Source organism: Oncorhynchus keta, unplaced genomic scaffold (assembly GCF_023373465.1).
Source record: "Oncorhynchus keta strain PuntledgeMale-10-30-2019 unplaced genomic scaffold, Oket_V2 Un_contig_16248_pilon_pilon, whole genome shotgun sequence".
NCBI lineage: Eukaryota > Metazoa > Chordata > Actinopteri > Salmoniformes > Salmonidae > Oncorhynchus > Oncorhynchus keta.
Window position 1 is genome coordinate 35,274 of NW_026279793.1, and position 27,227 is coordinate 62,500.

Consider the following 27,227-nt stretch of genomic DNA (forward strand, 5'->3'; position numbering starts at 1 on the left):
TGAAAACAGTGTGAGAGAGCATGGTGATTGGGTGAGTCAGTCATTCAGGCCCTGAAAACAGTGTGAGAGAGCATGGTGATTGGGTGAGTCAGTCATTCAGGCCCTGAACACAGTGTGAGAGAGCATGGTGATTGGGTGAGTCAGTCATTCAGGCCCTGAAAACAGTGAGAGAGGACATGGTGAGTCAGTCATTCAGGCCCTGAAAACAGTGAGAGAGAGCATGGTGATTGGGTGAGTCAGTCATTCGGGCCCTGAAAACAGTGAGAGAGAGCATGGTGATTGGGTGAGTCAGTCATTCGGGCCCTGAAAACAGTGAGAGAGGACATGGTGAGTCAGTCATTCAGGCCCTGAAAACAGTGAGAGAGCATGGTGATTGGGTGAGTCAGTCATTCAGGCCCTGAAAACAGTGAGAGAGCATGGTGATTGGGTGAGTCAGTCATTCAGGCCCTGAACACAGTGTGAGAGAGCATGGTGATTGGGTGAGTCAGTCATTCAGGCCCTGAAAACAGTGAGAGAGCATGGTGATTGGGTGAGTCAGTCATTCAGGCCCTGAAAACAGTGAGAGAGATCATGGTGATTGGGTGAGTCAGTCATTCAGGCCCTGAAAACAGTGTGAGAGAGCATGGTGATTGGGTGAGTCAGTCATTCGGGCCCTGAAAACAGTGAGAGAGGACATGGTGAGTCAGTCATTCAGGCCCTGAAAACAGTGAGAGAGCATGGTGATTGGGTGAGTCAGTCATTCAGGCCCTGAAAACAGTGAGAGAGCATGGTGATTGGGTGAGTCAGTCATTCAGGCCCTGAACACAGTGTGAGAGAGCATGGTGATTGGGTGAGTCAGTCATTCAGGCCCTGAAAACAGTGAGAGAGAGCATGGTGATTGGGTGAGTCAGTCATTCAGGCCCTGAACACAGTGTGAGAGAGCATGGTGATTGGGTGAGTCAGTCATTCAGGCCCTGAACACAGTGAGAGAGAGCATGGTGATTGGGTGAGTCAAGGTGCACGCCAAACACACCACATCGCTGCAAGCACACATGAACAGGCACTGATTATACAGGCGAGCCAGACTTCAAGGAAAATTCCACTAAATGTTTATATATTTGCTGTTTGTTTCATTAGTCCACTGTTGACACAGTTCCAAAATGTTTTCCATGTCGACAATCACGTTTTCCAGATTTAAAGTGTTTAAAATACAAAAACCCAGCCAGTATTATGCGTTTTGCACGAGCAGTGAGACTTTAAATCTGTTCACTCAGGCCCTAACCTTGATAGTTATGGTAAATAGAACAATGGTTGGTGACATCCTAATATTACTGTGACACGATAAGGATAACTAAATAACCATGTAGAAAACCTTGCTTGGCAGTAGTCTTAGTGATTTGTGTTATGGACCTGACTGGCCTACATTAGTTGAATGCTGTGGATAAGGTCAGGGGCCTACTTTAGTTGAATGCTGTGGATAAGGTCAGGGTCTACTTTAGTTGAATGCTGTGGATAAGGTCAGGGGCCTACTTTAGTTGAATGCTGTGGAGAAGGTCAGGGGCCTACTTTAGTTGAATGCTGTGGATAAGGTCTTTAGTTGAAGGGGCCTACTTTAGTTGAATGCTGTGGATAAGGTCAGGGGGTCTGAATGCTTTAGTTGAATGCTGTGGATAAGGTCAGGGGCCTACTTTAGTTGAATGCTGTGGATAAGGTCAGGGGCCTACTTTAGTTGAATGCTGTGGAGAAGGTCAGGGGCCTACTTTAGTTGAATGCTGTGGAGAAGGTCAGGGGCCTTTAGTTGAATGATGTGGATAAGGTCAGGGGCCTACTTTAGTTGAATGCTGTGGATAAGGTCAGGGGCCTACTTTAGTTGAATCCTGTGGATAAGAAGGTCAGTGGCCTACTTTAGTTGAATCCTGTGGATAAGAAGGTCAGGGGCCTACTTTAGTTGAATCCTGTGGATAAGAAGGTCAGTGGTCGACTTTAGTTGAATGCTGTGGAGAAGGTCAGGGGCCTACTTTAGTTGAATGCTGTGGAGAAGGTCAGGGGCCTACTTTAGTTGAATGCTGTGGATAAGGTCAGTGGCCTACTTTAGTTGAATGCTGTGGATAAGGTCAGGGGTCTACTTTAGTTGAATGCTGTGGAGAAGGTCAGGGGTCTACTTTAGTTGAATGCTGTGGAGAAGGTCAGGGGTCTACTTTAGTTGAATGCTGTGGAGAAGGTCAGGGGTCTACTTTAGTTGAATGCTGTGGAGAAGGTCAGGGGTCTACTTTAGTTGAATGCTGTGGATAAGGTCAGTGGCCTACTTTAGTTGAATGCTGTGGAGAAGGTCAGGGGTCTACTTTAGTTGAATGCTGTGGAGAAGGTCAGGGGTCTACTTTAGTTGAATGCTGTGGAGAAGGTCAGGGGTCTACTTTAGTTGAATGCTGTGGAGAAGGTCAGGGGCCTACTTTAGTTGAATGCTGTGGAGAAGATCAGGGGCCTACTTTAGTTGAATGCTGTGGAGAAGGTCAGGGGTCTAAATGACTGTGTTTTAACCTCCTAGATGTCACCGGTGAAGATCTGTGATTTTGACCTGGGCAGTGGCATCCGGCTGAACAGTGACAGCTCCCCTATCTCTACTCCTGAACTCATCACTCCGGTGAGTCCTCGTAACGTTCAGATCTCTGTCTCTTTGTTGATCCACTCCTCCCATCTCTTCTCTGTGTCTGTCAAATGCACCTTTTTATTCATCACATGCTTGGTAAACAACAGGTGTAGACTAACAGTGAAATGCTTGGTAAACAACAGGTGTAGACTAACAGTGTACATCTTGGTAAACAACAGGTGTAGACTAACAGTGAAATGCTTGGTAAACAACAGGTGTAGACTAACAGTGAAATGCTTGGTAAACAACAGGTGTAGACTAACAGTGAAATGCTTGGTAAACAACAGGTGTAGACTAACAGTGAAATGCTTGGTAAACAACAGGTGTAGACTAACAGTGAAATGCTTGGTAAACAACAGGTGTAGACTAACAGTGAAATGCTTGGTAAACAACAGGTGTAGACTAACAGTGAAATGCTTGGTAAACAACAGGTGTAGACTAACAGTGAAATGCTTGGTAAACAACAGGTGTAGACTAACAGTGAAATGCTTGGTAAACAACAGGTGTAGACTAACAGTGAAATGCTGACTGACTGGGTCCTTGGTAAACAACAGGTGTAGACTAACAGTGTAATGCTTGGTAAATGAAAAGGTCTGTACTAACAGTTGAAATGCTAACTAACTGGTCATTCTCAACAATGTAATTGGGGTAGATATATACACAGGGTTCCAGGTCCGTGTTACCAGGTAATTGGGGTAGATATATACACAGGGTTCCAGGTCCGTGTTACCAGGTAATTGGGGTAGATATATACACAGGGTTCCAGGTCCATGTTACCAGGTAATTGGGGTAGATATATACACAGGGTTCCAGGTCCATGTTACCAGGTAATTGGGGTAGATATATACACAGGGTTCCAGGTCCATGTTACCAGGTAATTGGGGTAGATATATACACAGGGTTCCAGGTCCATGTTACCAGGTAATTGGGGTAGATATATACACAGGGTTCCAGGTCCATGTTACCAGGTAATTGTGGTAGATATATACACAGGGTTCCAGGTCCCAGTTACCAGGTAATTGGGGTAGATATATACACAGGGTTCCAGGTCCCAGTTACCAGTTACCAGGTAATTGGGGTAGATATATACACAGGGTTCCAGGTCCATGTTACCAGGTAATTGTGGTAGATATATACACAGGGTTCCAGTACCAGGTAATTGGGGTAGATATATACACAGGGTTCCAGGTGGGGGAGCAGGTAGTTCTGGGCAGGTGTGATGTCATGGGGGGAGGGAGGGGGACAGAGCAGGTAGTTCTGGGCAGGTGTGATGTCATGGGGGGAGGGAGGGGCAGAGCAGGGAGTTCTGGGCAGGTGTGATGTCATGGGGGAGGGAGGGGCAGAGCAGGGAGTTCTGGGCAGGTGTGATGTCATGGGGGGAGGGGGAGCAGAGCAGGTAGGTCTGGGCAGGTGTGATGTCATGGGGGAGGGGGGCAGAGCAGGGAGGTCTGGGCAGGTGTGATGTCATGGGGGAGGGAGGGGCAGAGCAGGTAGTTCTGGGCAGGTGTGATGTCATGGGGGGAGGGAGGGGCAGAGCAGGTAGTTCTGGGCAGGTGTGATGTCATGGGGGAGGGAGGGGCAGAGCAGGTAGTTCTGGGCAGGTGTGATGTCATGTATGTTTTCGTATTGTTTATATATTTAGCTAACCACAGCCGTCCACGAGGTAGCTGTTTAGCTTTCAGGCTAATTTGTGGACCAGCTTGCTCCTTACCTCATTGGGTTTTCCCTCGTAGGCAGGGAGAATATGATATGTGTTGGTATGAATTACATCTGTAGTTATGGCTATAGTCAGTAAATGCCTCAGGAAAACTTTTAAAACTTGGAAACAGCTGAGTGTGTTTCAGAAAGGGAATAGATATCATCTCCTTGCTCATCACTTGTCTTAGGGCTGAGGACCAGCCATGATCGTGTTGACTTAGGGCTGAGGGCCAGCCGTGATCGTGTTGACTTAGGGCTGAGGGCCAGCCGTGATCGTGTTGACTTAGGGCTGAGGGCCAGCCGTGATCGTGTTGACTTAGGGCTGAGGGCCAGCCGTGATCGTGTTGACTTAGGGCTGAGGGCCAGCCGTGATCGTGTTGACTTAGGGCTGAGGGCCAGCCGTGATCGTGTTGACTTAGGGCTGAGGGCCAGCCGTGATCGTGTTGACTTAGGGCTGAGGGCCAGCCGTGATCGTGTTGACTTAGGGCTGAGGGCCAGCCGTGATCGTGTTGACTTAGGGCTGAGGGCCAGCCGTGATCGTGTTGACTTAGGGCTGAGGGCCAGCCGTGATCGTGTTGACTTAGGGCTGAGGGCCAGCCGTGATCGTGTTGACTTAGGGCTGAGGGCCAGCCGTGATCGTGTTGACTTAGGGCTGAGGGCCAGCCGTGATCGTGTTGACTTAGGGCTGAGGGCCAGCCGTGATCGTGTTGACTTAGGGCTGAGGGCCAGCCGTGATCGTGTTGACTTAGGGCTGAGGGCCAGCCGTGATCGTGTTGACTTAGGGCTGAGGGCCAGCCGTGATCGTGTTGACTTAGGGCTGAGGGCCAGCCGTGATCGTGTTGACTTAGGGCTGAGGGCCAGCCGTGATCGTGTTGACTTAGGGCTGAGGGCCAGCCGTGATCGTGTTGACTTAGGGCTGAGGGCCAGCCGTGATCGTGTTGACTTAGGGCTGAGGGCCAGCCGTGATCGTGTTGACTTAGGGCTGAGGGCCAGCCGTGATCGTGTTGACTTAGGGCTGAGGGCCAGCCGTGATCGTGTTGATTTAGGGCTGAGGGCCAGCCGTGATCGTGTTGATTTAGGGCTGAGGGCCAGCCGTGATCGTGTTGATTTAGGGCTGAGGGCCAGCCGTGATCGTGTTGATTTAGGCTGAGGGCCAGCCGTGATCGTGTTGATTTAGGGCTGAGGGCCAGCCGTGATCGTGTTGATTTAGGGCTGAGGGCCAGCCGTGATCGTGTTGATTTAGGGCTGAGGGCCAGCCGTGATCGTGTTGATTTAGGCTGAGGGCCAGCCGTGATCGTGTTGATTTAGGGCTGAGGGCCAGCCGTGATCGTGTTGATTTAGGGCTGAGGGCCAGCCGTGATCGTGTTGATTTAGGGCTGAGGGCCAGCCGTGATCGTGTTGATTTAGGGCTGAGGGCCAGCCGTGATCGTGTTGATTTAGGGCTGAGGGCCAGCCGTGATCGTGTTGATTTAGGGCTGAGGGCCAGCCGTGATCGTGTTGATTTAGGGCTGAGGGCCAGCCGTGATCGTGTTGACTTAGGGCTGAGGGCCAGCCGTGATCGTGTTGACTTAGGGCTGAGGGCCAGCCGTGATCGTGTTGACTTAGGGCTGAGGGCCAGCCGTGATCGTGTTGACTTAGGGCTGAGGGCCAGCCGTGATCGTGTTGACTTAGGGCTGAGGGCCAGCCGTGATCGTGTTGACTTAGGGCTGAGGGCCAGCCGTGATCGTGTTGACTTAGGGCTGAGGGCCAGCCGTGATCGTGTTGACTTAGGGCTGAGGGCCAGCCGTGATCGTGTTGACTTAGGGCTGAGGGCCAGCCGTGATCGTGTTGACTTAGGGCTGAGGGCCAGCCGTGATCGTGTTGACTTAGGGCTGAGGGCCAGCCGTGATCGTGTTGACTTAGGGCTGAGGGCCAGCCGTGATCGTGTTGACTTAGGGCTGAGGGCCAGCCGTGATCGTGTTGACTTAGGCTGAGGGCCAGCCGTGATCGTGTTGACTTAGGGCTGAGGGCCAGCCGTGATCGTGTTGACTTAGGGCTGAGGGCCAGCCGTGATCGTGTTGACTTAGGGCTGAGGGCCAGCCGTGATCGTGTTGACTTAGGGCTGAGGGCCAGCCGTGATCGTGTTGACTTAGGGCTGAGGGCCAGCCGTGATCGTGTTGACTTAGGGCTGAGGGCCAGCCGTGATCGTGTTGACTTAGGGCTGAGGGCCAGCCGTGATCGTGTTGACTTAGGCTGAGGGCCAGCCGTGATCGTGTTGACTTAGGGCTGAGGGCCAGCCGTGATCGTGTTGACTTAGGGCTGAGGGCCAGCCGTGATCGTGTTGACTTAGGGCTGAGGGCCAGCCGTGATCGTGTTGACTTAGGGCTGAGGGCCAGCCGTGATCGTGTTGACTTAGGGCTGAGGGCCAGCCGTGATCGTGTTGACTTAGGGCTGAGGGCCAGCCGTGATCGTGTTGACTTAGGGCTGAGGGCCAGCCGTGATCGTGTTGACTTAGGGCTGAGGGCCAGCCGTGATCGTGTTGACTTAGGGCTGAGGGCCAGCCGTGATCGTGTTGACTTAGGGCTGAGGGCCAGCCGTGATCGTGTTGACTTAGGGCTGAGGGCCAGCCGTGATCGTGTTGACTTAGGGCTGAGGGCCAGCCGTGATCGTGTTGACTTAGGGCTGAGGGCCAGCCGTGATCGTGTTGACTTAGGGCTGAGGGCCAGCCGTGATCGTGTTGACTTAGGGCTGAGGGCCAGCCGTGATCGTGTTGACTTAGGGCTGAGGGCCAGCCGTGATCGTGTTGACTTAGGGCTGAGGGCCAGCCGTGATCGTGTTGACTTAGGGCTGAGGGCCAGCCGTGATCGTGTTGACTTAGGGCTGAGGGCCAGCCGTGATCGTGTTGACTTAGGGCTGAGGGCCAGCCGTGATCGTGTTGACTTAGGGCTGAGGGCCAGCCGTGATCGTGTTGACTTAGGGCTGAGGGCCAGCCGTGATCGTGTTGACTTAGGGCTGAGGGCCAGCCGTGATCGTGTTGACTTAGGGCTGAGGGCCAGCCGTGATCGTGTTGACTTAGGGCTGAGGGCCAGCCGTGATCGTGTTGACTTAGGGCTGAGGGCCAGCCGTGATCGTGTTGACTTAGGGCTGAGGGCCAGCCGTGATCGTGTTGACTTAGGGCTGAGGGCCAGCCGTGATCGTGTTGACTTAGGGCTGAGGGCCAGCCGTGATCGTGTTGACTTAGGGCTGAGGGCCAGCCGTGATCGTGTTGACTTAGGGCTGAGGGCCAGCCGTGATCGTGTTGACTTAGGGCTGAGGGCCAGCCGTGATCGTGTTGACTTAGGGCTGAGGGCCAGCCGTGATCGTGTTGACTTAGGGCTGAGGGCCAGCCGTGATCGTGTTGACTTAGGGCTGAGGGCCAGCCGTGATCGTGTTGACTTAGGGCTGAGGGCCAGCCGTGATCGTGTTGACTTAGGGCTGAGGGCCAGCCGTGATCGTGTTGACTTAGGGCTGAGGGCCAGCCGTGATCGTGTTGACTTAGGGCTGAGGGCCAGCCGTGATCGTGTTGACTTAGGGCTGAGGGCCAGCCGTGATCGTGTTGACTTAGGGCTGAGGGCCAGCCGTGATCGTGTTGACTTAGGGCTGAGGGCCAGCCGTGATCGTGTTGACTTAGGGCTGAGGGCCAGCCGTGATCGTGTTGACTTAGGGCTGAGGGCCAGCCGTGATCGTGTTGACTTAGGGCTGAGGGCCAGCCGTGATCGTGTTGACTTAGGGCTGAGGGCCAGCCGTGATCGTGTTGACTTAGGGCTGAGGGCCAGCCGTGATCGTGTTGACTTAGGGCTGAGGGCCAGCCGTGATCGTGTTGACTTAGGGCTGAGGGCCAGCCGTGATCGTGTTGACTTAGGGCTGAGGGCCAGCCGTGATCGTGTTGACTTAGGGCTGAGGGCCAGCCGTGATCGTGTTGACTTAGGGCTGAGGGCCAGCCGTGATCGTGTTGACTTAGGGCTGAGGGCCAGCCGTGATCGTGTTGACTTAGGGCTGAGGGCCAGCCGTGATCGTGTTGACTTAGGGCTGAGGGCCAGCCGTGATCGTGTTGACTTAGGGCTGAGGGCCAGCCGTGATCGTGTTGACTTAGGGCTGAGGGCCAGCCGTGATCGTGTTGACTTAGGGCTGAGGGCCAGCCGTGATCGTGTTGACTTAGGGCTGAGGGCCAGCCGTGATCGTGTTGATTTAGGGCTGAGGGCCAGCCGTGATCGTGTTGATTTAGGGCTGAGGGCCAGCCGTGATCGTGTTGATTTAGGGCTGAGGGCCAGCCGTGATCGTGTTGATTTAGGGCTGAGGGCCAGCCGTGATCGTGTTGATTTAGGGCTGAGGGGCCAGCCGTGATCGTGTTGATTTAGGGCTGAGGGGGCCAGCCGTGATCGTGGTGATTTAGGGCTGAGGGGGCCAGCCGTGATCGTGGTGATTTAGGGCTGAGGGGGCCAGCCGTGATCGTGGTGATTTAGGGCTGAGGGGGCCAGCCGTGATCGTGGTGATTTAGGGCTGAGGGGCCAGCCGTGATCGTGGTGATTTAGGGCTGAGGGGGCCAGCCGTGATCGTGGTGATTTAGGGCTGAGGGGGCCAGCCGTGATCGTGGTGATTTAGGGCTGAGGGGGCCAGCCGTGATCGTGGTGATTTAGGGCTGAGGGGGCCAGCCGTGATCGTGGTGATTTAGGGCTGAGGGGGCCAGCCGTGATCGTGGTGATTTAGGGCTGAGGGGGCCAGCCGTGATCGTGGTGATTTAGGGCTGAGGGGGCCAGCCGTGATCGTGGTGATTTAGGGCTGAGGGGGCCAGCCGTGATCGTGGTGATTTAGGGCTGAGGGGGCCAGCCGTGATCGTGGTGATTTAGGGCTGAGGGGGCCAGCCGTGATCGTGGTGATTTAGGGCTGAGGGGGCCAGCCGTGATCGTGGTGATTTAGGGCTGAGGGGGCCAGCCGTGATCGTGGTGATTTAGGGCTGAGGGGGCCAGCCGTGATCGTGGTGATTTAGGGCTGAGGGGGCCAGCCGTGATCGTGGTGATTTAGGGCTGAGGGGGCCAGCCGTGATCGTGGTGATTTAGGGCTGAGGGGGCCAGCCGTGATCGTGGTGATTTAGGGCTGAGGGGCCAGCCGTGATCGTGGTGATTTAGGGCTGAGGGGGCCAGCCGTGATCGTGGTGATTTAGGGCTGAGGGGGCCAGCCGTGATCGTGGTGATTTAGGGCTGAGGGGGCCAGCCGTGATCGTGGTGATTTAGGGCTGAGGGGGCCAGCCGTGATCGTGGTGATTTAGGGCTGAGGGGGCCAGCCGTGATCGTGGTGATTTAGGGCTGAGGGGGCCAGCCGTGATCGTGGTGATTTAGGGCTGAGGGGGCCAGCCGTGATCGTGGTGATTTAGGGCTGAGGGGCCAGCCGTGATCGCGGTGATTTAGGGCTGAGGGGGCCAGCCGTGATCGCGGTGATTTAGGGCTGAGGGGGCCAGCCGTGATCGCGGTGATTTAGGGCTGAGGGGGCCAGCCGTGATCGCGGTGATTTAGGGCTGAGGGGGCCAGCCGTGATCGCGGTGATTTAGGGCTGAGGGGGCCAGCCGTGATCGCGGTGATTTAGGGCTGAGGGGGCCAGCCGTGATCGCGGTGATTTAGGGCTGAGGGGGCCAGCCGTGATCGCGGTGATTTAGGGCTGAGGGGGCCAGCCGTGATCGCGGTGATTTAGGGCTGAGGGGGCCAGCCGTGATCGCGGTGATTTAGGGCTGAGGGGGCCAGCCGTGATCGCGGTGATTTAGGGCTGAGGGGGCCAGCCGTGATCGCGGTGATTTAGGGCTGAGGGGGCCAGCCGTGATCGCGGTGATTTAGGGCTGAGGGGGGCCAGCCGTGATCGCGGTGATTTAGGGCTGAGGGGGCCAGCCGTGATCGCGGTGATTTAGGGCTGAGGGGGCCAGCCGTGATCGCGGTGATTTAGGGCTGAGGGGGCCAGCCGTGATCGCGGTGATTTAGGGCTGAGGGGGCCAGCCGTGATCGCGGTGATTTAGGGCTGAGGGGGCCAGCCGTGATCGCGGTGATTTAGGGCTGAGGGGGCCAGCCGTGATCGCGGTGATTTAGGGCTGAGGGGGCCAGCCGTGATCGCGGTGATTTAGGGCTGAGGGGCCAGCCGTGATCGCGGTGATTTAGGGCTGAGGGGGCCAGCCGTGATCGCGGTGATTTAGGGCTGAGGGGCCAGCCGTGATCGCGGTGATTTAGGCTGAGGGGGCCAGCCGTGATCGCGGTGATTTAGGGCTGAGGGGGCCAGCCGTGATCGCGGTGATTTAGGGCTGAGGGGGCCAGCCGTGATCGCGGTGATTTAGGGCTGAGGGGGCCAGCCGTGATCGCGGTGATTTAGGGCTGAGGGGCCAGCCGTGATCGCGTGATTTAGGGCTGAGGGGGCCAGCCGTGATCGCGGTGATTTAGGGCTGAGGGGGCCAGCCGTGATCGCGGTGATTTAGGGCTGAGGGGGCCAGCCGTGATCGCGGTGATTTAGGGCTGAGGGGGCCAGCCGTGATCGCGGTGATTTAGGGCTGAGGGGGCCAGCCGTGATCGCGGTGATTTAGGGCTGAGGGGGCCAGCCGTGATCGCGGTGATTTAGGGCTGAGGGGGGCCAGCCGTGATCGCGGTGATTTAGGGCTGAGGGGCCAGCCGTGATCGCGGTGATTTAGGGCTGAGGGGGCCAGCCGTGATCGCGGTGATTTAGGGCTGAGGGGGCCAGCCGTGATCGCGGCGATTTAGGGCTGAGGGGGCCAGCCGTGATCGCGGCGATTTAGGGCTGAGGGGGCCAGCCGTGATCGCGGCGATTTAGGGCTGAGGGGCCAGCCGTGATCGCGGCGATTTAGGGCTGAGGGGCCAGCCGTGATCGCGCGATTTAGGGCTGAGGGGCCAGCCGTGATCGCGCGATTTAGGGCTGAGGGGGCCAGCCGTGATCGCGGCGATTTAGGGCTGAGGGGGCCAGCCGTGATCGCGGCGATTTAGGGCTGAGGGGGCCAGCCGTGATCGCGGCGATTTAGGGCTGAGGGGGCCAGCCGTGATCGCGCGATTTAGGGCTGAGGGGCCAGCCGTGATCGCGGCGATTTAGGGCTGAGGGGCCAGCCGTGATCGCGCGATTTAGGGCTGAGGGGGCCAGCCGTGATCGCGGCGATTTAGGGCTGAGGGGCCAGCCGTGATCGCGGCGATTTAGGGCTGAGGGGGCCAGCCGTGATCGCGGCGATTTAGGGCTGAGGGGCCAGCCGTGATCGCGGCGATTTAGGGCTGAGGGGGCCAGCCGTGATCGCGGCGATTTAGGGCTGAGGGGGCCAGCCGTGATCGCGGCGATTTAGGGCTGAGGGGGCCAGCCGTGACGCGGCGATTTAGGGCTGAGGGGGCCAGCCGTGATCGCGCGATTTAGGGCTGAGGGGGCCAGCCGTGATCGTGTCGATTTAGGGCTGAGGGGGCCAGCCGTGATCGTGTCGATTTAGGGCTGAGGGGCCAGCCGTGATCGTGTCGATTTAGGGCTGAGGGGGCCAGCCGTGATCGTGTCGATTTAGGGCTGAGGGGGCCAGCCGTGATCGTGTCGATTTAGGGCTGAGGGGCCAGCCGTGATCGTGTCGATTTAGGGCTGAGGGGGCCAGCCGTGATCGTGTCGATTTAGGGCTGAGGGGGCCAGCCGTGATCGTGTCGATTTAGGGCTGAGGGGGCCAGCCGTGATCGTGTCGATTTAGGGCTGAGGGGGCCAGCCGTGATCGTGTCGATTTAGGGCTGAGGGGGCCAGCCGTGATCGTGTCGATTTAGGGCTGAGGGGGCCAGCCGTGATCGTGTCGATTTAGGGCTGAGGGGCCAGCCGTGATCGTGTCGATTTAGGGCTGAGGGGGCCAGCCGTGATCGTGTCGATTTAGGCTGAGGGGGCCAGCCGTGATCGTGTCGGCTGAGGGGGCCAGCCGTGATCGTGTCGGCTGAGGGGGCCAGCCGTGATCGTGTCGGCTGAGGGCCAGCCGTGATCGTGTCGGCTGAGGGGGCCAGCCGTGATCGTGTCGGCTGAGGGGGCCAGCCGTGATCGTGTCGGCTGAGGGGGCCAGCCGTGATCGTGTCGGCTGAGGGGGCCAGCGTGATCGTGTCGGGCTGAGGGGGCCAGCCGTGATCGCGATTTCGGCTGAGGGGGCCAGCCGTGATCGCGGCGATTTAGGGCTGAGGGGCCAGCCGTGATCGCGGCGATTTAGGGCTGAGGGGGCCAGCCGTGATCGTGCGATTTAGGGCTGAGGGGGCCAGCCGTGATCGTGTCGATTTAGGGCTGAGGGGGCCAGCCGTGATCGTGTCGATTTAGGGCTGAGGGGCCAGCCGTGATCGTGTCGATTTAGGGCTGAGGGGCCAGCCGTGATCGTGTCGATTTAGGGCTGGGGGCCAGCCGTGATCGTGTCGATTTAGGGCTGAGGGGCCAGCCGTGATCGTGTCGATTTAGGGCTGAGGGGGCCAGCCGTGATCGTGTCGATTTAGGGCTGAGGGGGCCAGCCGTGATCGTGTCGATTTAGGGCTGAGGGGGCCAGCCGTGATCGTGTCGATTTAGGGCTGAGGGGGCCAGCCGTGATCGTGTCGATTTAGGGCTGAGGGGCCAGCCGTGATCGTGTCGATTTAGGGCTGAGGGGGCCAGCCGTGATCGTGTCGATTTAGGGCTGAGGGGCCAGCCGTGATCGTGTCGGCTGAGGGGGCCAGCCGTGATCGTGTCGGCTGAGGGGCCAGCCGTGATCGTGTCGGCTGAGGGGGCCAGCCGTGATCGTGTCGGCTGAGGGGGCCAGCCGTGATCGTGTCGGCTGAGGGGGCCAGCCGTGATCGTGTCGGCTGAGGGGGCCAGCCGTGATCGTGTCGGCTGAGGGGCCAGCCGTGATCGTGTCGGCTGAGGGGCCAGCCGTGATCGTGTCGGCTGAGGGGGCCAGCCGTGATCGTGTCGGCTGAGGGGGCCAGCCGTGATCGTGTCGGCTGAGGGGGCCAGCCGTGATCGTGTCGGGCTGAGGGGGCCAGCCGTGATCGTGTCGGCTGAGGGGGCCAGCCGTGATCGTGTCGGCTGAGGGGGCCAGCCGTGATCGTGTCGGCTGAGGGGGCCAGCCGTGATCGTGTCGGCTGAGGGGGCCAGCCGTGATCGTGTCGGCTGAGGGGGCCAGCCGTGATCGTGTCGGCTGAGGGGGCCAGCCGTGATCGTGTCGGCTGAGGGGCCAGCCGTGATCGTGTCGGCTGAGGGGCCAGCCGTGATCGCAGGTCGGCTGAGGGGCCAGCCGTGATCGTGTCGGCTGAGGGGGCCAGCCGTGATCGTGTCGGCTGAGGGGGCCAGCCGTGATCGTGTCGGCTGAGGGGGCCAGCCGTGATCGTGTCGGCTGAGGGGCCAGCCGTGATCGTGTCGGCTGAGGGGGCCAGCCGTGATCGTGTCGGCTGAGGGGCCAGCCGTGATCGTGTCGGCTGAGGGGGCCAGCCGTGATCGTGTCGGCTGAGGGGCCAGCCGTGATCGTGTCGGCTGAGGGGGCCAGCCGTGATCGTGTCGGCTGAGGGGGCCAGCCGTGATCGTGTCGGCTGAGGGGGCCAGCCGTGATCGTGTCGGCTGAGGGGGCCAGCCGTGATCGTGTCGGCTGAGGGGCCAGCCGTGATCGTGTCGGCTGAGGGGCCAGCCGTGATCGTGTCGGCTGAGGGGGGGCCAGCCGTGATCGTGTCGGGCTGAGGGGGCCAGCCGTGATCGTGTCGGCTGAGGGGGCCAGCCGTGATCGTGTCGGCTGAGGGGGCCAGCCGTGATCGTGTCGGGGCAAGGAGGGGGCCAGCCGTGATCGTGTCGGCTGAGGGGGCCAGCCGTGATCGTGTCGGCTGAGGGGGCCAGCCGTGATCGTGTCGGCTGAGGGGCCAGCCGTGATCGTGTCGGCTGAGGGGGCCAGCCGTGATCGTGTCGGCTGAGGGGGCCAGCCGTGATCGTGTCGGCTGAGGGGCCAGCCGTGATCGTGTCGGCTGAGGGGCCAGCCGTGATCGTGTCGGCTGAGGGGGCCAGCCGTGATCGTGTCGGCTGAGGGGGCCAGCCGTGATCGTCGGCTGAGGGGGCCAGCCGTGATCGTGTCGGCTGAGGGGCCAGCCGTGATCGTGTCGGCTGAGGGGCCAGCCGTGATCGTGTCGGCTGAGGGGGCCAGCCGTGATCGTGTCGGCTGAGGGGGCCAGCCGTGATCGTGTCGGGCTGAGGGGGCCAGCCGTGATCGTGTCGGGCTGAGGGGGCCAGCCGTGATCGTGTCGGCTGAGGGGGCCAGCCGTGATCGTGTCGGCTGAGGGGCCAGCCGTGATCGCGGTCGGCTGAGGGGCCAGCCGTGATCGTGTCGGCTGGGGGCCAGCCGTGATCGTGTCGGCTGAGGGGGCCAGCCGTGATCGTGTCGGCTGAGGGGGCCAGCCGTGATCGTGTCGGGCTGAGGGGCCAGCCGTGATCGTGTCGGCTGAGGGGCCAGCCGTGATCGTGTCGGCTGAGGGGCCAGCCGTGATCGTGTCGGCTGAGGGGGCCAGCCGTGATCGTGTCGGCTGAGGGGCCAGCCGTGATCGTGTCGGCTGAGGGGGCCAGCCGTGATCGTGTCGGCTGAGGGGGCCAGCCGTGATCGTGTCGGCTGAGGGGGCCAGCCGTGATCGTGTCGGCTGAGGGGGCCAGCCGCGGATCGTGTCGGGCTGAGGGGGCCAGCCGTGATCGTGTCGGCTGAGGGGGCCAGCCGTGATCGTGTCGGGCTGAGGGGGCCAGCCGTGATCGTGTCGGCTGAGGGGGCCAGCCGTGATCGTGTCGGCTGAGGGGGCCAGCCGTGATCGTGTCGGGCTGAGGGGGCCAGCCGTGATCGTGTCGGCTGAGGGGCCAGCCGTGATCGTGTCGGGCTGAGGGGGCCAGCCGTGATCGTGTCGGCTGAGGGGGCCAGCCGTGATCGTGTCGGCTGAGGGGGCCAGCCGTGATCGTCGGCTGAGGGGCCAGCCGTGATCGTGGTCGGCTGAGGGGCCAGCCGTGATCGCAGGTCGGCTGAGGGGCCAGCCGTGATCGTGTCGGCTGAGGGGGCCAGCCGTGATCGTGTCGGCTGAGGGGCCAGCCGTGATCGTGTCGGCTGAGGGGGCCAGCCGTGATCGTGTCGGCTGAGGGGGCCAGCCGTGATCGTGTCGGCTGAGGGGGCCAGCCGTGATCGTGTCGGCTGAGGGGGCCAGCCGTGATCGTGTCGGCTGAGGGGGCCAGCCGTGATCGTGTCGGCTGAGGGGGCCAGCCGTGATCGTGTCGGCTGAGGGGGCCAGCCGTGATCGTGTCGGCTGAGGGGGCCAGCCGTGATCGTGTCGGCTGAGGGGGCCAGCCGTGATCGTGTCGGCTGAGGGGGCCAGCCGTGATCGTGTCGGCTGAGGGGGCCAGCCGTGATCGTGTCGGCTGAGGGGGCCAGCCGTGATCGTGTCGGCTGAGGGGGCCAGCCGTGATCGTGTCGGCTGAGGGGCCAGCCGTGATCGTGTCGGCTGAGGGGCCAGCCGTGATCGTGTCGGCTGAGGGGGCCAGCCGTGATCGTGTCGGCTGAGGGGGCCAGCCGTGATCGTGTCGGCTGAGGGGGCCAGCCGTGATCGTGTCGGCTGAGGGGGCCAGCCCGGATCGTGTCGGCTGAGGGGGCCAGCCGTGATCGTGTCGGCTGAGGGGGCCAGCCGTGATCGCGGTCGGCTGAGGGGGCCAGCCGTGATCGTGTCGGCTGAGGGGGCCAGCCGTGATCGTGTCGGCTGAGGGGCCAGCCGTGATCGTGTCGGCTGAGGGGCCAGCCGTGATCGTGTCGGGCTGAGGGGGCCAGCCGTGATCGTGTCGGCTGAGGGGGGCCAGCCGTGATCGTGTCGGCTGAGGGGGCCAGCCGTGATCGTGTCGGCTGAGGGGGCCAGCCGTGATCGTCGGCTGAGGGGGCCAGCCGTGATCGTGTCGGCTGAGGGGGCCAGCCGTGATCGTGTCGGCTGAGGGGGCCAGCCGTGATCGTGTCGGCTGAGGGGGCCAGCCGTGATCGTGTCGGCTGAGGGGGGGCGGCTGAGGGCCAGCCGTGATCGTGTCGGCTGAGGGGGCCAGCCGTGATCGTGTCGGCTGAGGGGCCAGCCGTGATCGTGTCGGCTGAGGGGGCCAGCCGTGATCGTGTCGGCTGAGGGGCCAGCCGTGATCGTGTCGGCTGAGGGGGCCAGCCGTGATCGTGTCGGCTGAGGGGGCCAGCCGTGATCGTGTCGGCTGAGGGGGCCAGCCGTGATCGTGTCGGCTGAGGGGGCCAGCCGTGATCGTGTCGGCTGAGGGGCCAGCCGTGATCGTGTCGGCTGAGGGGGCCAGCCGTGATCGTGTCGGCTGAGGGGGCCAGCCGTGATCGTGTCGGCTGAGGGGGCCAGCCGTGATCGTGTCGGCTGAGGGGCCAGCCGTGATCGTGTCGGGCTGAGGGGGCCAGCCGTGATCGTGTCGGCTGAGGGGGCCAGCCGTGATCGTGTCGGCTGAGGGGCCAGCCGTGATCGTGTCGGCTGAGGGGGCCAGCCGTGATCGTGTCGGCTGAGGGGGCCAGCCGTGATCGTGTCGGCTGAGGGGGCCAGCCGTGATCGTGTCGGCTGAGGGGGCCAGCCGTGATCGTGTCGGCTGAGGGGGCCAGCCGTGATCGTGTCGGCTGAGGGGGCCAGCCGTGATCGTGTCGGCTGAGGGGCCAGCCGTGATCGTGTCGGCTGAGGGGGCCAGCCGTGATCGTGTCGGCTGAGGGGGCCAGCCGTGATCGTGTCGGCTGAGGGGGCCAGCCGTGATCGTGTCGGCTGAGGGGCCAGCCGTGATCGTGTCGGCTGAGGGGGCCAGCCGTGATCGTGTCGGCTGAGGGGGCCAGCCGTGATCGTGTCGGCTGAGGGGGCCAGCCGTGATCGTGTCGGCTGAGGGGGCCAGCCGTGATCGTGTCGGCTGAGGGGGCCAGCCGTGATCGTGTCGGCTGAGGGGGCCAGCCGTGATCGTGTCGGCTGAGGGGGCCAGCCGTGATCGTGTCGGCTGAGGGGGCCAGCCGTGATCGTGTCGGCTGAGGGGGCCAGCCGTGATCGTGTCGGCTGAGGGGGCCAGCCGTGATCGTGTCGGCTGAGGGGCCAGCCGTGATCGCGGTCGGCTGAGGGGGCCAGCCGTGATCGTGTCGGCTGAGGGGCCAGCCGTGATCGTGTCGGCTGAGGGGGCCAGCCGTGATCGTGTCGGCTGAGGGGCCAGCCGTGATCGTGTCGGCTGAGGGGGCCAGCCGTGATCGTGTCGGCTGAGGGGGCCAGCCGTGATCGTGTCGGCTGAGGGGGCCAGCCGTGATCGTGTCGACTTAGGGCTGAGGGGGCCAGCCGTGATCGTGTCGACTTAGGGCTGAGGGCCAGCCGTGATCGTGTTTATAGCCAGAAACTGGTCATCTACTTATAAATCAGCCTCAGTGTTTTTCTTTCGGGGTCTAAATGGCTTTTTAAAGGCCTATCAGTTGTAGTATCAAGCCAGCATTGAAGTGCCATAAATAAAACATGCAGCAGTGTTGTTTAAGTGAGTCATGTCTATATTTATCAATCCGCTCCTGCATTCTCCTCCTCTGCTACACATACAGGAACACTAGCTCAGCTTTTAGATGTGGACAGCTCAGCTTTTAGGTGTTCTAAAGCCTAGATTCTCCTCCACAGCAGCCTGACCTCTGGGCCCCTAATAATATACAATATGCCTTCAGACCACGCAGTTCTGTGTGAGTCATTCTGTATCTATATGTAACAACCAGCCTAGGCTTTCCATGCGACATGGCTGGGTCTCTAGGCTTTCCTGTGACATGGTTTGGTCTCTTGGCTTTCCCTGTGACATGGCTGGGTCTCTAGGCTTTCCCTGTGACATGGCTGGGTCTCTAGGCTTTCACTGTGACATGGCTGGGTCTCTAGGCTTTCACTGTGACATGGCCGTGTCTCTAGGCTTTCACTGTGACATGGCTGGGTCTCTAGGCTTTCACTGTGACATGGCTGGGTCTCTAGGCTTTCCCTGTGACATGGCTGGGTCTCTAGGCTTTCCCTGTGACATGGCTGGGTCTCTAGGCTTTCCCTGTGACATGGCTGGGTCTCTAGGCTTTCCCTGTGACATGGCCGGGTCTCTAGGCTTTCACTGTGACATGGCCGTGTCTCTAGGCTTTCACTGTGACATGGCCGTGTCTCTTGGCTTTCCCTGTGACATGGCTGGGTCTCTAGGCTTTCCCTGTGACATGGCTGGGTCTCTAGGCTTTCACTGTGACATGGCTGGGTCTCTAGGCTTTCACTGTGACATGGCCGTGTCTCTAGGCTTTCACTGTGACATGGCTGGGTCTCTAGGCTTTCACTGTGACATGGCTGGGTCTCTAGGCTTTCCCTGTGACATGGCTGGGTCTCTAGGCTTTCCCTGTGACATGGCTGGGTCTCTAGGCTTTTCCTGTGACACGGCTGGGTCTCTAGGCTTTCCCTGCGACACGGCTGGGTCTCTAGGCTTTCCCTGTGACATGGCCGGGTCTCTAGGCTTTCCCTGTGACATGGCCCGGTCTCCAGGCTTTCCCTGTGACATGGCTGGGTCTCAAGGCTTTCCCTGTAACATGGCTGGGTCTCTGGGCTTTCCCTGTGGCATGGCTCGGTCTCTAGGCTTTCCCTGTAACATGGCTTGGTCTCTAGGCTTTCCCTGTGACGTCGCCGTGTCTCTAGGCTTTCCCTGTGACACGGCTGGGTCTCTAGGCTTTCCTGTGACATGGCCGGGTCTCTAGGCTTTCCCTGTGACATGGCTGGGTCTCTAGGCTTTCCCTGTAACATGGCTGGGTCTCTAGGCTTTCCCTGTAACATGGCTTGGTCTCTAGGCTTTCCTGTAACATGGCTTGGTCTCTAGGCTTTCCCTGTAACATGGCCGTGTCTCTAGGCTTTCCCTGTAACATGGCCGTGTCTCTAGGCTTTCCCTGTGACACGGCTGGGTCTCTAGGCTTTCCTGTGACATGGCTGGGTCTCTAGGCTTTCCCTGTGACATGTCTGGGTCTCTAGGCTTTCCCTGCGACATAGCCGGGCCTCTAGGCTTTCCCTGTAACATGGCTGGGTCTCTAGGCTTTCCCTGCGACATGGCTGGGCCTCTAGGCTTTCCCTGTAACATGGCCGGGTCTCTAGGCTTTCCCTGTGACATGACTGGGTCTCTAGGCTTTCCCTGTAACATGGCTGGGTCTCTAGGCTTTCCCTGTGACATGGCTGGGTCTCTAGGCTTTCCCTGTAACATGTCTGGGTCTCTAGGCTTTCCCTGTGACATGGCTGGGTCTCTAGGCTTTCCCTGTAACATGGCTGGGTCTCTAGGCTTTCCCTGTAACATGGCTTGGTCTCTAGGCTTTCCCTGTAACATGACTGGGTCTCTAGGCTTTCCCTGTAACATGGCTGGGTCTCTAGGCTTTCCCTGTAACATGGCTGGGTCTCTAGGCTTTCCCTGTGACGTGGCCGGGCCACACGTTTCTGACTGGGCCCCTAATGCCCGGGTGACACTACACGTTTCTGACTGGGCCCCTAATGCCCGGGTGACACTACACGTTTCTGACTGGGCCCCTAATGCCCGGGTGACACTACACGTTTCTGACTGGGCCCCTAATGCCCGGGTGACACTACACGTTTCTGACTGGGCCCCTAATGCCCGGGGTGGTACTACACGTTTCTGACTGGGCCCCTAATGCCCGGGTGGCACTACACGTTTCTGACTGGGCCCCTAATGCCCGGGTGACACTACACGTTTCTGACTGGGCCCCTAATGCCCAGGTGACACTACACGTTTCTGACTGGGCCCCTAATGCCCGGGTGGCACTACACTAAGTCTTGCAGATTTTGTGCAGATTTTTTAAAATCGTTTGAAAATATTGGGATGGCTCAGGCTGGATCGGTAGCCCTCGGTTTGTGTCTCTGTCCTGCTCACGTTAAACTAGTCTCGTGAGGGCCGCTCTCCCAGAGTAAGCAACGTCATGGGGAATTGTCTGAGACAGCTAAATCGAGGCCAGAATTGTAGTGTACACCTCTGTCTAAGCCTGGAGGAGAGGGAGATATTACCTCTGTCTAAGCCTGGAGGAGAGGGAGATATTACCTCTGTCTAAGCCTGGAGGAGAGGGAGATATTACCTCTGTCTAAGCCTGGAGGAGAGGGAGATATTACCTCTGTCTAAGCCTGGAGGAGAGGGAGATCTAACCTCTGTCTAAGCCTGGAGGAGAGGGAGATATTACCTCTGCCTAAGCCTGGAGGAGAGGGAGATATATTACCTCTGTCTAAGCCTGGAGGAGAGGGAGATATAACCTCTGTCTAAGCCTGGAGGAGAGGGAGATATATTACCTCTGTCTAAGCCTGGAGGAGAGGGAGATATATTACCTCTGTCTAAGCCTGGAGGAGAGGGAGATATATTACCTCTGTCTAAGCCTGGAGGAGAGGGAGATATATTACCTCTGTCTAAGCCTGGAGGAGAGGGAGATATAACCTCTGTCTAAGCCTGGAGGAGAGGGAGATCTAACCTCTGTCTAAGCCTGGAGGAGAGGGAGATATAACCTCTGTCTAAGCCTGGAGGAGAGGAGATATATTACCTCTGTCTAAGCCTGGAGGAGAGGGAGATATAACCTCTGTCTAAGCCTGGAGGAGAGGGAGATCTAACCTCTGTCTAAGCCTGGAGGAGAGGGAGGTATTTTTTTCACCACATCTAAATTAAACTGTTCCTTCCCTATCGCCTGGAGACTTGAAGAATGTTCCCAGAGAAAGCAAGCGTGCTGGATATTATTATATATTTTTTCCCACCAGATACCAAAAACTGTGGATTCACTTTGGCATGGGGGTTATATCTAGCGAACCACCCTCCACCCCCTCCTCCCTTCTGTCCCTCTATCCTCCCTTTATTTGAGCAGAATCCATATTTTATTTCTCCTGCTGTTACAAAACCAGTTCTGGGCTTCATTCCAAGGCCCCTACCTTAATGTAGAAACCACATTTTGATTGGCTGGGCCAGCGGGAGGGAGTGGGCGTGTCAGCTGATCTCTAATGATTTATTTTTTTACCAGATGGATTCGGTTCAGAATCTGTGTTCCAAATTACACCCTATTCACTATAGGCCCTGGTCAGAAGTTGTGCATTATTTAAGGTTCCCTTTGGGACGAATCCAGTCACAGGACACTACTGATGTTTGTGGATTCTAGAGTGTAGTGTACAGGCAGGTTATTACTGTTGTGGATACTAGAGTGTAGTGTACAGGCAGGTTATTACTGTTGTGGATTCTAGAGTGTAGTGTACAGGCAGGTTATTACTGTTGTGGATTCTGGAGTGTAGTGTACAGGCAGGTTATTACTGTTGTGGATTCTAGAGTGTAGTGTACAGGCAGGTTATTACTGTTGTGGATACTAGAGTGTAGTGTACAGGCAGGTTATTACTGTTGTGGATACTAGAGTGTAGTGTACAGGCAGGTTATTACTGTTGTGGATTCTGGAGTGTAGTGTACAGGCAGGTTATTACTGTTGTGGATTCTAGAGTGTAGTGTACAGGCAGGTTATTACTGTTGTGGATTCTGGAGTGTAGTGTACAGGCAGGTTATTACTGTTGTGGATACTAGAGTGTAGTGTACAGGCAGGTTATTACTGTTGTGGATTCTAGAGTGTAGTGTACAGGCAGGTTATTACTGTTGTGGATTCTAGAGTGTAGTGTACAGGCAGGTTATTACTGTTGTGGATTCTAGAGTGTAGTGTACAGGCAGGTTATTACTGTTGTGGATTCTGGAGTGTAGTGTACAGGCAGGTTATTACTGTTGTGTATTCTAGAGTGTAGTGTACAGGCAGGTTATTACTGTTGTGGATTCTAGAGTGTAGTGTACAGGCAGGTTATTACTGTTGTGGATTCTAGAGTGTAGTGTACAGGCAGGTTATTACTGTTGTGGATTCTAGAGTGTAGTGTACAGGCAGGTTATTACTGTTGTGGATTCTAGAGTGTAGTGTACAGGCAGGTTATTACTGTTGTGGATTCTAGAGTGTAGTGTACAGGCAGGTTATTACTGTTGTGGATTCTAGAGTGTAATGTACAGGCAGGTTATTACTGGTGGACTGTTGTGGATACTAGAGTGTAGTGTACAGGCAGGTTATTACTGGTGTGGATACTAGAGTGTAGTGTACAGGCAGGTTATTACTGTTGTGGATTCTAGAGTGTAGTGTACAGGCAGGTTATTACTGTTGTGGATTCTAGAGTGTAGTGTACAGGCAGGTTATTACTGTTGTGGATTCTAGAGTGTAGTGTACAGGCAGGTTATTACTGTTGTGGATTCTAGAGTGTAGTGTACAGGCAGGTTATTACTGTTGGACTGTTGTGGATTCTTGAGTGTAGTGTACAGGCAGCTTATTACTGTTGGACTGTTGTGGATTCTTGAGTGTAGTGTACAGGCAGGTTATTACTGTTGGACTGTTGTGGATTCTTGAGTGTAGTGTACAGGCAGGTTATTACTGTTGGACTGTTGTGGATACTAGAGTGTAGTGTACAGGCAGGTTATTACTGTTGGACTGTTGTGGATTCTTGAGTGTAGTGTACAGGCAGGTTATTACTGTTGGACTGTTGTGGATTCTAGAGTGTAGTGTACAGGCAGGTTATTACTGTTGTGGATTCTTGAGTGTAGTGTACAGGCAGGTTATTACTGTTGGACTGTTGTGGATTCTTGAGTGTAGTGTACAGGCAGGTTATTACTGTTGGACTGTTGTGGATTCTAGAGTGTAGTGTACAGGCAGGTTATTACTGTTGTGGATTCTAGAGTATAGTGTACAGGCAGGTTATTACTGTTGTGGATTCTAGAGTGTAGTGTACAGGCAGGTTATTACTGTTGGACTGTTGTGGATTCTTGAGTGTAGTGTACAGGCAGGTTATTACTGTTGGACTGTTGTGGATTCTTGAGTGTAGTGTACAGGCAGGTTATTACTGTTGTGGATTCTAGAGTGTAGTGTACAGGCAGGTTATTACTGTTGGACTGTTGTGGATTCTTGAGTGTAGTGTACAGGCAGGTTATTACTGTTGGACTGTTGTGGATTCTAGAGTGTAGTGTACAGGCAGGTTATTACTGTTGTGGATTCTAGAGTATAGTGTACAGGCAGGTTATTACTGTTGTGGATTCTAGAGTGTAGTGTACAGGCAGGTTATTACTGTTGGACTGTTGTGGATTCTTGAGTGTAGTGTACAGACAGGTTATTACTGTTGGACTGTTGTGGATTCTTGAGTGTAGTGTACAGGCAGGTTATTACTGTTGTGGATTCTAGAGTGTAGTGTACAGGCAGGTTATTACTGTTGGACTGTTGTGGATTCTTGAGTGTAGTGTACAGGCAGGTTATTACTGTTGTGGATTCTAGAGTGTAGTGTACAGGCAGGTTATTACTGTTGGACTGTTGTGGATTCTTGAGTGTAGTGTACAGGCAGGTTATTACTGTTGGACTGTTGTGGATTCTAGAGTGTAGTGTACAGGCAGGTTATTACTGTTGTGGATTCTAGAGTATAGTGTACAGGCAGGTTATTACTGTTGTGGATTCTAGAGTGTAGTGTACAGGCAGGTTATTACTGTTGGACTGTTGTGGATTCTTGAGTGTAGTGTACAGACAGGTTATTACTGTTGGACTGTTGTGGATTCTTGAGTGTAGTGTACAGGCAGGTTATTACTGTTGTGGATTCTAGAGTGTAGTGTACAGGCAGGTTATTACTGTTGGACTGTTGTGGATTCTTGAGTGTAGTGTACAGGCAGGTTATTACTGTTGTGGATTCTAGAGTGTAGTGTACAGGCAGGTTATTACTGTTGGACTGTTGTGGATTCTTGAGTGTAGTGTACAGGCAGGTTATTACTGTTGGACTGTTGTGGATTCTAGAGTGTAGTGTACAGGCAGGTTATTACTGTTGTGGATTCTAGAGTATAGTGTACAGGCAGGTTATTACTGTTGTGGATTCTAGAGTGTAGTGTACAGGCAGGTTATTACTGTTGGACTGTTGTGGATTCTTGAGTGTAGTGTACAGGCAGGTTATTACTGTTGGACTGTTGTGGATTCTTGAGTGTAGTGTACAGGCAGGTTATTACTGTTGTGGATTCTAGAGTGTAGTGTACAGGCAGGTTATTACTGTTGGACTGTTGTGGATTCTTGAGTGTAGTGTACAGGCAGGTTATTACTGTTGGACTGTTGTGGATTCTAGAGTGTAGTGTACAGGCAGGTTATTACTGTTGTGGATTCTAGAGTATAGTGTACAGGCAGGTTATTACTGTTGTGGATTCTAGAGTGTAGTGTACAGGCAGGTTATTACTGTTGGACTGTTGTGGATTCTTGAGTGTAGTGTACAGACAGGTTATTACTGTTGGACTGTTGTGGATTCTTGAGTGTAGTGTACAGGCAGGTTATTACTGTTGTGGATTCTAGAGTGTAGTGTACAGGCAGGTTATTACTGTTGGACTGTTGTGGATTCTTGAGTGTAGTGTACAGGCAGGTTATTACTGTTGGACTGTTGTGGATTCTAGAGTGTAGTGTACAGGCAGGTTATTACTGTTGTGGATTCTAGAGTGTAGTGTACAGGCAGGTTATTACTGTTGTGGATTCTAGAGTGTAGTGTACAGGCAGGTTATTACTGTTGGACAAAGTTGATGCCTGCAGCCAATAGAACTCAACTTCATTTTTTGACGATATATTGCTATTTGACTCAAGTATCTATTAAAAGGGAGGTTTTTACTCTAGGTGGCGCCAGCTAGCCCAGGTCAGCTATACCCGCACCAAAGCTATGGTATTTTTCATCTCATCCGAGAACTATCACAGGGTTCCAGAACTTTCTTGACACACACACACACACACACACACACACACACACACACACACACACACACACACACACACACACACACACACACACACACACAGTGTGCCAGGCATTCCACCATGTTCCAGCAAAGCCAAGGGGGATTAGTATAATGACAACAGAGACGGGCTTAGTTTCTGCTGTAGTTGTTTTTAAAAGTGGTTTGTGGTGTCTAGCTTCATGTTCTGGGCTCTGTGGGTAGTAACTAGCTAGAATCTACTCCTCCCTTCAGCCCACTGCTAGTGTTTACTGGTTGTTGTGGGAGCTGGGGGTAGTAGCTAGCTAGAATCTACTCCTCCCTTCAGCCCACTGCTAGTGGTTACTGGTTGTTGTGGGAGCTGGGGCTAGTAGCTAGCTAGAATCTACTCTTCCCTTCAGCCCAGTGCTAGTGGTTACTGGTTGTTCTGGGCCCTAGGGGTAGTAGCTAGCTAGAATCTACTCCTCCCTTCAGCCCACTGCTAGTGGTTACTGGTTGTTCTGGGCCCTAGGGGTAGTAGCTAGCTAGAATCTACTCCTCCCTTCAGCCCACTGCTAGTGGTTACTGGTTGTTGTGGGAGCTGGGGCTAGTAGCTAGCTAGAATCTACTCTTCCCTTCAGCCCACTGCTAGTGGTTACTGGTTGTTCTGGGCCCTAGGGGTAGTAGCTAGCTAGAAACTACTCCTCCCTTCAGCCCACTGCTAGTGGTTACTGGTTGTTGTGGGCCCTGGGGGTAGTAGCTAGCTAGAATCTACTCCTCCCTTCAGCCCACTGCTAGTGGTTACTGGTTGTTGTGGGCCCTGGGGGTAGTAGCTAGCTAGAATCTACTCCTCCCTTCAGCCCACTGCTAGTGGTTACTGGTTGTTGTGGGAGCTTATTCCCTCCTGATTCCAGGAATCCTCCAACCAAGATTTTGACTGACTTATTTAGGTGGACCAGTTCAACAGTATGATGAGAGACTGACTTATTCAGGTGGACCAGTTCAACAGTATGATGAGACTGACTTATTCAGGTGGACCAGTTCAACAGTATGATGAGAGACTGACTTATTCAGGTGGACCAGTTCAACAGTATGATGAGAGACTGACTTATTCAGGTGGACCAGTTCAACAGTATGATGAGAGACTGACTTATTCAGGTGGACCAGTTCAACAGTATGATGAGAGACTGACTTATTCAGGTGGACCAGTTCAACAGTATGATGAGAGACTGACTTATTCAGGTGGACCAGTTCAACAGTATGATGAGAGACTGACTTATTCAGGTGGACCAGTTCAACAGTATGACGAGAGACTGACTTATTCAGGTGGACCAGTTCAACAGTATGATGAGAGACTGACTTATTCAGGTGGACCAGTTCAACAGTATGATGAGAGACTGACTTATTCAGGTGGACCAGTTCAACAGTATGATGAGAGACTGACTTATTCAGGTGGACCAGTTCAACAGTATGATGAGAGACTGACAGTGGCTACAGCCTCATCATATCCAGATTGATGCTGACATGAGGAAATGTATCAACCCAGACCTCCATGGGTTGATAAATTTGATTTCCATTGATACATGTTGTCAGCGCATTCAACTATTTAAAAAATATTTAATAAGAATATTTCATTAATTCAGATCTAGGATGTGATATTTTGGTGTTCCCTTTATTTTTTTGAGCAGTGTACATTTGAACTCAGTTTTTCACAATTCCTGGCATTTAATCGTTGTAAAAATTCCCTCTTTGGTCAGTTAGGATCACCACTTTATTTTAAGAATGTGAAATGTCAGAATAATAGTAGAGAATGATTTCAGCTTTTATTTCTTTCATCACATTCCCAGTGGGTTAGAAGTTTACATACACTCACTTAGTATTTAGTAGCATTGCAATGTGACCACAGAATCACTAGCCAACAAGACCGGTAACGAACAGCAGAATCACTAGCCAACAAGACCAGTAACGAACAGCACAATCACTAGCCAACAAGACCAGTAACGAACAGCACAATCACTAGTCAACAAGACCAGTAACGAACAGCACAATCACTAGACAACAAGACCAGTAACGAACAGCACAATCACTAGACAACAAGACCAGTAACGAACAGCACAATCACTAGCCAACAAGACCAGTA

The 27,227-nt window shown here is 55.8% G+C and overlaps 1 protein-coding gene and 1 long non-coding RNA gene across 2 annotated transcripts in view; both read left to right on the plus strand.

The window, feature by feature from the left end:
• LOC127919292 (MAP kinase-interacting serine/threonine-protein kinase 2-like) overlaps positions 1–27,227 on the plus strand; it is a gene marked incomplete at its 3' end in the record, with an annotated part of 64,153 nt that overhangs the window by 35,047 nt on the left and 1,879 nt on the right. The window contains exon 8 of the mRNA XM_052502799.1: positions 2,525–2,620. Within this exon, the coding sequence (XP_052358759.1) occupies positions 2,525–2,620 (96 nt within the window). The remainder of the gene's footprint in view (positions 1–2,524; positions 2,621–27,227) is intronic.
• Positions 21,510–22,073, plus strand: LOC127919291 (uncharacterized). Its single transcript, XR_008102462.1, has 3 exons — positions 21,510–21,658; positions 21,741–21,863; positions 21,987–22,073. It is a non-coding gene; the product is annotated as an uncharacterized LOC127919291 (long non-coding RNA).